Here is a 10,859-nt window from a genome sequence, read left to right on the forward strand (position 1 = left end):
AACTTTTTATAACCGTTAGCTGCTGCCAACGGTTATAATTAATAATAATTATAAGTTTTTTTTTTCATTTTCCCCCCCACAACTACACTATAAATAACCCTAAAATCTTTCATTTTTTTCACACCAATGAATCTCTCATTCTTTCATTCTCTCAATCTCTCTACTTCAAATCTCCAATCAATTTCTTTCAATTTATATTTATAATTTATTCATATAATTTATTTATATTATTCAAATTTTTTTCTATTTTTCAATATCATCATTCATCATAATTTCATATTATTATTTAATTTCTTTTCAATTTAATTATTTATTATTTTATCATAAATTTATAATGTCTTCCCCAAATGAGTTTTACGCTCCATCCACCGAAGAAATTGAAGGCTTCAATCCATTTTCACCATTTCCTTCAGAGGAAGCAACTGCAATTCCACAACCACATTCAATCGGGACGAGGTGTAGCCAAACACATGTGAGCTGCGAGTCAACGGGCACGGACATAGCCCAACCCCCCCGACCGTCAAAGAGGGTCGTGTCCGATGTCTGGCGATACTTCACCAAATCAAAACGGCCAAAGACAAATGGGGAGGGGGAAGAATCATGTGAGATATGTAATTTATGTGGGACCATTATTGACGCTGAGAAGGGGACTTCGACGATGCGACGACACGTAGAGAAGAAGCATCCCCAAATAAATGCATCTTTAAGCGAATCAGGTAAACAAATTCAAACTCAACTTAATTTTAATCCACAATCCTCAACTCTCTCAACATGGCAATACAATACACATGTTGCACAAGAGGAAATAGCAAGATATATAGTTACTACGGACTCTCCAATTTGTTTATCTGAAAATCCTTTTTTTGTTAATATGGTTAAAACTGCATTTTGTCCAGCATATACCCCTGTTAGTAGAAGTACAAGTAGAAGAGATATACTAAAACTTTATAACAAAATAAATAATAAACTTAAAAACGAATTTCAAAATTTTAGGAATATATCTATTGCACTTACATCAGACATATGGGCTTGTAGATCAAAAACCGATTTTTTAACTGTCACAGTACATTTCTTAGATCATAATTGGGGTTTACAACAAAAATTGATAGGTTTTAAACCATTATATGAAAAACATAGTGCTGAAACTATTTATTTTACAATTCTTGAAGTTTTGCAAGAATATTTATTAACTGATAGAGTTGTAGCGCTAACGCTTGATAATGCAGCTGCTAACACCGCGGCAATATCTTTATTTGAAAAGAAATTGGATCCGCTTGGTGAAGGCAAATTTTATCACCAGAGATGTGCTTGTCACATCATCAATTTGATAGTTAAAGCAGGTTTAGATGCTATACATTCAAAGATGGAGAGGGTGCGTAGAGCTATCGGATTTATCGTCGGCGGTAGCAATAAAAGATGGTAGGAGTACATCAAATATTGTAAGCAAGAGGACCCACCGGTTCGACCTTTGAAGTTATGTACAAACATGCCTATCCGTTGGAACTCTACCTACTTGATGTTGGAAAAAGCTTTGCCAACCGCGAAACAAATTACAGATTTCGTCAACCGGAAGAACTATCCAGAGGAAGTTGTCAACTATGATGATTGGGCGGTTTGTGAACTTTTTTATTCATTTCTTAAAATTTTTTATGATGCTACTAATACATTAAGTGGTATTTATTATCCAACTACTAATTTAGTGTTAGATATTTTAGTTCAAATTGCTAAAACTTTTGATCAATATAGATATGATAACATTTTTAGTGAAATTGTTTCAAGTATGGAAGAAAAATATAAGAGATATTGGTTAGATATTCCATTCTTATATGGATTAGGCCTTTTTCTAGATCCTAGGTTTAAATTATCCGTAGTTAACGGTGTAATTACTGAGTTAGGCCATTATTTAGGACATGATTATACGTCTTATTTGACTGACTTTAAACACAAATTGGATAGGCTTTTTTCTTTATATGAGAACAGATACAATGGAAGTAGAAGTGGAAGTGGAAGTGGAACGTCTAGGAGAGGCGATCAGGACCTTGATGCAGCCCCCCCTCAAGGATCGAGCAAGTGGGCGTATGTGGGACGTGGCGGAAGCTCCAGCTCTAGCTCCAGCTCGTACATACATAGACCAAATGAGATGACTCGCTACCTACAGGTGGACTTGACCTTTATGACGATGAAGGAGCAACTTGACATGGATATTCTTCAATGGTGGGACCAACATGAAAGTCGATTTCCCATTATATCCCAAATGGCATGTGACATTTTATCTGTGCCGGTTTCTACAATTGCATCCGAGTCAACATTTTCAACGAGTGGTCGGATTGTTGAAGACAGAAGATGTTCTTTAACCGATGAGATGATTGAAGTGATAACGTGTTTACGGGATTGGACTCATGCAGAAAGAAGACTATAACAGCACCCTAAAGATCCCGAACTACTCGAACTCTTTAGGAATACAGCTCTGAATAATGTAACTAGTGTTGACGATGAAATTGAAGATGAATAATTTAATAAAAAAAATTATTTAATTGTTTATTTGTGAAGCGTAAATGTGTGAAATGTGAATATTACATTTATGTTAAAAATTAAAATTAACTATTAACTTATTATTTTTTAAAGATAATTAAATTTTTAGAAACTTACTAATCAACCCCTAAAAAAATACTAAAAACCCTCTATAAAACTTCATTTCGCCTCTAAAATATAAAAAAATATCAGGGGGGGAAAAAATTATCCAAACCCATAGGACCGGTCTTGGGCCCATAGGACCAGTCCTGACCAGGCCTAGGGCCTGTTCCGGGTTCTGATTTTTCTCATGGGCCTAGGACCGGTCCCAGGCCCATGAGTGACTGGTCCCATTTGGGACCAGTCCCAAACGGGCCCAGGCCTGGGCCCGCAAGGTACCGGTCCCTGCCCAGCTCTATTCACTAGCATTGGAAACTTTGTATTTCCTCCATTGTGACTGGGAGGGTGATTTAACTTAGGTGTTCAGGACGATTTTTTTCTCTATAATGTGGATGCGAATTTGTTCTTGAATTTAGCGATTGTTTAAGAAAAAGAGTGTTGACATCTGACTATCTCATTAATCGACTGTCTTTCTATACTCTATGCTTGGATTATATTTCTCATGGTACTGTTCTTTGTTGTTCTCGTTGTCCTGATTGCTAGAGATTTCTCATCTTTGACTAGTAGACCTGGCAAACGGGCGGGTGTACCCACGGGTCAATGGGTACCCGTACCCAACAGACGGGTATGGATAACACATATTTTGACCCGTGAGAAACTGACCCGTACCCGAGATGGATCGGGTACTACCCGCGGGTATCCGTGGACCCGCAAATTTGAAATTTAAAAAAAAAAAAATTATCACTCGTCTCACTCTCAACTCAAACCCTAATCTAAACCAAAATAGCAAAACTTATTAGTGAAAAAAACAAAAAACGCAGCAGCTCATTCTCTTCTCTCACAGGCCACAGTAGCTCCATGACCACTCCTCAGTCCTCTCACAGCAGCTCCACTCCCTCACTCTCTCACTCTCACAGCAGCTCCACTCTCCCTCATTCTCTGACTTCTCTCACGGTAGCAGCAGGTCACAGCAACCCATTCTTTCACGGCAGCAGCAGATCTCCTCTCACGGCAACACCAACACGGCAGCAGCAGATCTCCTCTCACTTGTCAATAAATATATAAGGTCTCATAAGAACTCTATAAGTTATTATTAAAAAAATGAGTTGACCGAAAAATTGGAAAAGTAAATAAAAATGAACTGAAACATGTGAAATGATGTCAAGTGTCAGGAATAATTACTGATATGAAGAATAAAATGTTACTTTCGTCCAAAATTGATATAGTATTTCTATGGTTGCAGACAAAAAAGACTTAGAACTGAAATCAACAAGCAAGTTGGACCAACTTCCTCGGCCACCTTCTCAATCCCCACAAATCAGTTGTGACAGATTTCACCATAATTATGATTTATGCGTAATCACCGGTCCTACAGTTCTTGACTCCACAACATCTATTTTGTTCCTTGTCGACTCTTCCACCTCAACACCGCCTTCAATTGTTGAAAAAAATTAGGCCTTACCCTCGAAAATGGGAGAAGTTTATGATGAACAGAATCAAAGAACTCACCATAACATCAAGCCTCAGAAAGTCCAAAATGTGAAGTGCAGCACCATGTTCCAACTTTAGTATTTAGTGTAGGCGGGTATACTGGAAACTTTTGGCATGAATTTAATGACGAGTTCATTCTCCTCTTTATCACCCGTCAACTCAATCTTCCCTGATCAAGATTTTGTTCTTGTTATCAGTAAAGCTCGTGATTGGTGAAAAAGGTGTAAAATGTAAAAGGTTGCTGCCATTTTCACGGGTGACCCGCGGGTAACCCATACCCTCATGGGCAGGTACAGATCATGAAAATGTCGACCCGTGAGATTTTTTCACCCGTGAACCCACGACCCATTGCTACCCAGACCATACCCGCCCAACCCGCCCGTTTGCCAGGTCTATTGACTAGTAGTGAAACGGTCGAATTGACAGATTAATGGAAACTGTATGACTTAAGAGCATCTCCAACAATGCTCTTTTTTTTAAAGAACATATTTTATATAAATAAAAAGTATTTTTATTAATTTCTAAATATAAAGAATAAAATTTTTATTCAAATCTAATGGACTGTTTAGGCTGTGTTTGTTTTATTATTTTGAGTAGGATTTTTAAAAAAGTTGAGTTGAGTTTTTATTACGAGGCATGATTTAAAAACTAACAAAAACACCCCATAAGTTTGTTAATTTAGCTAAACACCCCCTATAATAAAAAGTTTAAAATTTAACAAAAACACCCCCACCCACCCACATTTGCCAAATTTCGGCCACCACTGCCAGAAGGTAGCCGAAATCTACCATAATTTTGCAGGACTGGTTAGATCTAGCTGGTTGTGCATCGATATGACCTTTTTTGGCCAGATCCACTGTGGATCTGGCCACATCTGGTCGTCAACATGGCCGTCGTTGACAACCAGATGTGGCCAAAGATCTGGCCGTCAATGGCTAGATCTTTGGCCGTAGATTTGACCTTTTTTGGCCAGATCTATGGTGAATCTGGTCAAAAAAGGTTAGATTGACGTACTACCGTCAGATCCAATCGGTAGTGTGACATTACGATAGATTCCAGCCACCTTCCGGTGGTGGTGATCAGAATCTGACATATGTGGGTGGGTAGGGGTGTTTTTGTTAATTTATAAAATTTTTTTGTTGAGGTGTTTAGTTAAATTAATAAAGTTAAGAGGTTTAAAAATAGTTGAATAGAATATGATTGAATTTTGAAGAGAAAACAAATATGCATTTTTGGGTAGAATAGAAATATTATAGGGAAAAAGAAAGTAAAATAAACAGGCTGACATAATATGAGAAATAATTAATAAATAAAATGCTGTTACATTCATTCTAATGGAATGTAACAGCCTTGGTTGACTAAGGGGGTGTTTGTCTAAGCTTATAAGCTGGTCAAACTTGCTTATAAGCTCTAAAATTAAGCTGACCTGTTTGTTTATAATTTTTTTGAGCTTATAAGTTGAGCTTATAAGCTAAAAAAAATAAGTTGGGAGGGAGGTACTTTTTTGTTTTGGCTTATAAGCACTTTGCTTATAAGCTAGTTTGACCAAGTATATTACCATATTATCCTTATTTAATTTTAAAATTTCATAGTTTGTCTTTTTTTAATGTATTACTTTTTTTAGTAATTTTATAATAAAATGTACTTATAATCCATATTTTACCAAACACGTCAATTACTTATCAGTCACTTATAAGTACTTTAACCAAACACGTAATTGCTTAAAATTTTAAATGCTTATAAGTTAATTTTAGCTTATAAACAATTATTGCTTATAAGCTAATTTTCATAAGCTCAGACAAACACCCCTAACCTTATAGACAAAAATGTCGATAACTTCTTGATAAAAAGTCCAATGCATCAAATCTTCTTGCTCACAAATAATGCTTCTTAGAGCAAAACCCACTTCCCGCCATCTCCCACTTGCTGAAATTATCGACCCAAAACAGCTACTAACTGAAAAGCTCCTGTCCCTCTTGAAAAAATGTTCATCAACAAAATCACTTCAACAAATTCATACTCAAATGCTTATTCACTACATTCAAAAACCCAACTTCCTCCTCTCCAAAATCATTGAACTAAAAGACGTCAACTACGCTTCAACTCTTTTCTATCACCTCCCCAATCCTAATGACTACGCTTTCAATATAATGATCCGTGGCTTCACAACCACATGGAAAAATTACTCTCTTTCTCTTCAGTTCTATTATGAAATGAGAGCTTTAGGCTTGAAACCAAATAATTTTACATACCCATTTTTGTTTATTTCGTGTGCGAATCTTTCTGCATTGAATCATGGGGTTTTGGCTCATTCGTGTGTGTTTAAGATTGGATTGGATGGTGATGATCATGTTAGTCATTCTTTGATTACCATGTATGCGCGGTGTGGTGAATTGGGATATGCCCGGAAGGTGTTTGATGGAATTCTTATGAGGGATTTGGTGTCGTGGAACTCGATGATTTCGGGTTATTCGAAGATGGGGTATGCAAGGGATGCGGTGGAGTTGTTTGGGAGGATGAGGGAGGAGGGGTTTGCACCGGATGAAATAACGATGGTGAGTGTTCTTGGGTCGTGTGGGGACTTGGGGGATTTGGGGCTAGGGAGGTGGGTGGAAGAGTTTGTGGTGGAGAACAAAATGGAGTTGAACTCATTTATGGGGTCTGCGTTGATTGATATGTATGGGAAGTGTGGAGATTTAGTGTCTGCGAGGAGGGTCTTTGATGTGATGGTGAAGAAGGATGTGGTTACATGGAATGCTATGATCACAGGGTAAGTGATGGTTTTTGCTATATACTTGCTTTACTGTTCTAATTTACTGGTGGTCAACTGTGATATAAAAACTTGGAGTTGTTTGGAGTTTTACTAAAAATAAAATTGCATTGAGAAATCTCAATAAACTTGCTTTACATGCTTTGAGGTTACGCTATGCAAAGTAATGTTGGCTTTGGTTTTTAATCGAACACTTTTCCGTCGTTATTCAGAGAATTATTTGGAGAACAAGTAATTGTACCTTGTAGTTGTCATGCAATCATAGAAGTCTTGGGCTGACATACACAAGAATGTGAGTTGGAGCTCTGAGAGGGGTCTATTTTATGCAAAGTTCTGAACTGTAGGATTGAATCATAACAACTCTCCCATAATTCTGCTTTGGCTGGAGCAGGTACTGGGTAGTGACCTTTTAGTATGTTATACGTGAAATGTAGCTGAAGTATACTTGAACAAACTTACCTGATAATTGTTGAGGTTAGTTTCAGTTGATTCAGCTTGCTCATCTGTAGATTGTGTCAAGAAGATGATGGCAATTGACTGGATAGGCCCCATTTCAGTTTCTTGCGTAAAATTTCCCAAGTAAAACTAATCGTTCATTAACATAAACTCTACTTGCATTATGTGTTCATTTCAATACAATAATTTTAAAAATAATTTAAAAACATATATATTAATTTTATACAAAGTCGATGTATTTTTTTCTGAGTTTTGTGCTTATGAGCTGTTTAACCATGTAACAGATATGCTCAGAACGGTTTCTCAAATGAAGCAATTATGCTGTTTAATGGAATGAAAGAGGCGGGAGTTAATCCAGATCAAATTACATTGATTGGAGTACTGTCTGCTTGTGCCTCTATTGGGGCCCTTCAGTTGGGGAAATGTGTTGATACATATGCATCAGAAAGGGGCCTACAACACAACATTTTTGTTGCTACTGCTTTGATTGACATGTATGCTAAATGTGGGAGCATAGAGAACTCATTAAGAGTTTTTGAAGGCATGCCTCTGAAAAATGAGGTATCATGGAATGCAATGGTCTCAGCACTTGCTTTTAATGGACGAGCCTTGGAGGCCTTGTCATTATTCGATTGCATGTTGAAGGATGGTAGGGATGTCCGTCCCAATGACATAACATTTGTAGGAGTACTTTCTGCATGTGTTCATGCTGGATTGGTTGATGAAGGCCGTCGGTTGTTTGACTTGATGAGCTCGTCGTTTGGGTTAATACCGAAAATTGAGCATTACTCTTGCATGGTTGATCTTTTGGCACGTGCAGGACATGTTCATGAAGCTTGGGATTTTATTGAGAAGATGCCTGAAAAACCAGATGAAATTGTACTAGGGGCAATGCTTGGTGCATGTCAAAAGCAGAGAAATGTTGATGTCAGTCAACGGGTGATGCAACTACTTCTGGAAATTGAGCCTTCAAATTCTGGAAACTATGTAATCTCATCAAAAATATATCGGAATTTGAGAATGTGGGATGAGTCAGCAAAGATGAGGATGTTAATGAGACAGAGGGGTGTCAGCAAGACTCCTGGTTGTAGCTGGATCGAGATTGATGATCAAATTCATGAGTTTCTTGCTGGTGATGATATACGGCATTATTCAACTGAGATCTGCCAATTGTTTGACTTGCTAAATGAGGAAATGAAAAGGGAAGGTTACCTTCCAAAGGTTGATTGTTTATAACCATCGAGATTTGAAAGTTGAGAAATTGCTTTATTCACCAATATTTTTGGAAATTTAGAAACAAGCTTGGAGACTAGAGGTACTTAGCTTTAAGTTTGGGGAATTTAGGTAAATATTTCAAAGCTTTTTTAAGAACTTCTACAAGCTGGGAACAGTTGCCTAATTTTCAGCAATTCTCTTGTTCTCGACCCAGGTTGGAATGTAGTGTATCTTCCAACCATCGAGGCTGCAAAGAAGCCAGTTATCCCAAAGCATGATTCAAAGAGATTTTATATTTTGTACCGAAAGAATCATGGGAATTCAAGAGTCTTAGTAGCACAAGAAATATTGAAGATTTGTAAGTGAAAATTATGTGATCTTTTTTGAAAGATCTCTTTGGTGGCACAAAATAGCTATTTATAGTCTATGATGTCACTGGATTTGTAAGGTTACAACAAATTTGTTATTTGCTTCATCTTGAAGCTTCTAGCAACCATTTTGGAGAAGCTCGACAATTACTTGCCCTCTAGAGTCATTCATGCTCCACATATTGATTTTCTATGGTAAGTTGATCTATTATATCTATTTATATTGATTGAGCATTCTTTAGTTTTTTTAATTTTTTTTTTTTCATTTAAATTTATCTTTGCTTTTTGTCTCTTCTGGTTGTTTACCTTCAAATTAGAATAGGAGGCTGATTTAATTTTCCATGGCTATTCTGTAGTAGCATATGAGATCTTTTTGTTAATGGCGAGAAAAAACACATGAAAATCATTCAAAGTAGGTGAATAGTATACCATTCTAAGAAGGTGAAAATTAGACAAAGAAATTTGTATATTAATGCGATCTGAAAAAATTGATGTGATGAATTGCGGCTTTGTTGGTGTGCCCTTATTCTTGAGGCCACTCATTCAAAAGCCCAACCAAATAAAAGTATCAAATGTTACAAGTGTGTGTTGTGTAAGTGAAGTGGAGGAAAAACAGAAGAGAGGAGAGTGATAAGGCAGTTAAGAGTTGAAGCAATTGGGTTTCAGGGTTCTAATTATGATCTCAATCATTGTATGGTCAAATGATTTTCATTTTCATTCAAATTTGACGGGTTGATTCTCAGTAATTTGCTCTACATCTCTACCTCTTTCAATTTCTCATTTACCCTTTTTGTTGTGTTATTTGTTACACCCTTTTACTTAGAGACAAGAACTTACCTTTTTTGTTCCTCTTGTTAAAATTTGTTTTACTTGCTGATGAGATTGTGTTGATAACTGAGAGAGAAATGATCTCTTTTTAGTTTACTGTTGATTGGTAAGCCTCTAATATTGTATTAGGGGTGTAACATAATATTATTGTATAGTGGAGATTTTAATATCGTTCTAGGGTCTCCGTGATTCTTCTTGTTTTGGATTTTTTGCATGAATTTTGTGTTTCGGTGGTGGATGTTTTGATTTTGGCTTGGATTACTATTCTTGATTCTTTTGATATTTCTATTTATGTTGAATTGGTTGGTATATAATTCCATTTTGATTATACAAGGGTAAAAAATTTTAATTCCTCATTAGTTGTTTTCTAGCAGGCTCATACTTTGTCTTGGGTCCATGAACAACTGTATTAGCAACTACACCAATAACTTGTTCAGAAAGAACGGGCATAGATTCGGAGGAAAGGTTCATACTTATTTGATGTATACAAATAAATATAAAGATCTCCGTCTTTTAAATTGACGATCTTTTTTCTTCGGAAGTTCAACATGATACATTTGGATGTTCCAGTGCACACCGGGTTCATATACTCACAAACCTTAGAAGGCTATGGCTCATTGGATCCTGGATTTGCAGCAACATATGAATTTCTACAAGATGTAAGCTGAAGTTTTTGCATTTCAATTATATGACTGCATAGTGCCAATTTCCGAAGTTATTTGTTTTTCCATTAAATTATTTGTTATTCAATTGTTTGTGCAATAAATCTGTCTAGACAGCTTCTGCTAACAAAAATGAAAGGCTGTTTTCCTTTCAAGTACTAAAAAAATTCATAATCATCAAGAGGCGTTGGTGGGTTTAATCAACTTGATTCCTTCTGACGTTTTATGTATTTTTGTCTTTTTTTTCTCTATCGATTTAAAATTTTTAATCAAAATCTTTTTAAACTTTCCCATCGGCTAAATAGGCACAAATTTACATAGACTTATATGAATTTAATAGATGGTGAAAATGTGTTTAATTGTTATTCTAAAAGAGTTTTTATTTAGTATTTTGTAAGTTATAATTTTTATATGTCCATAAACCTAAAAAGCGAGAAG

General features: G+C 36.2%; 1 protein-coding gene across 2 annotated transcripts; it reads left to right on the forward strand.

Annotated features, from left to right (window-relative positions):
* The first annotated feature begins 6,006 nt into the window (after positions 1-6,006).
* On the forward strand, positions 6,007-10,608 carry LOC116129305 (pentatricopeptide repeat-containing protein At2g34400-like). Of its 2 annotated transcripts, none has more exons than XM_031415056.1 (3): positions 6,007-6,892; positions 7,633-9,126; positions 10,131-10,608. In XM_031415056.1, exons 1-2 carry the CDS (start codon positions 6,147-6,149, stop codon positions 8,582-8,584), a joined length of 1,698 nt encoding a protein of 565 aa, XP_031270916.1. In that variant the 5' UTR covers positions 6,007-6,146; the 3' UTR covers positions 8,585-9,126; positions 10,131-10,608. The 2 variants fall into 2 exon arrangements, with proteins under 2 accessions (XP_031270916.1, XP_031270915.1); XM_031415055.1 differs by having other exon boundaries at positions 10,134-10,608.
* The last annotated feature ends 251 nt before the right edge of the window (positions 10,609-10,859 follow it).

Source organism: Pistacia vera, unplaced genomic scaffold (assembly GCF_008641045.1).
Source record: "Pistacia vera cultivar Batoury unplaced genomic scaffold, PisVer_v2 Contig210, whole genome shotgun sequence".
Classification (NCBI taxonomy): Eukaryota; Viridiplantae; Streptophyta; class Magnoliopsida; order Sapindales; family Anacardiaceae; genus Pistacia; species Pistacia vera.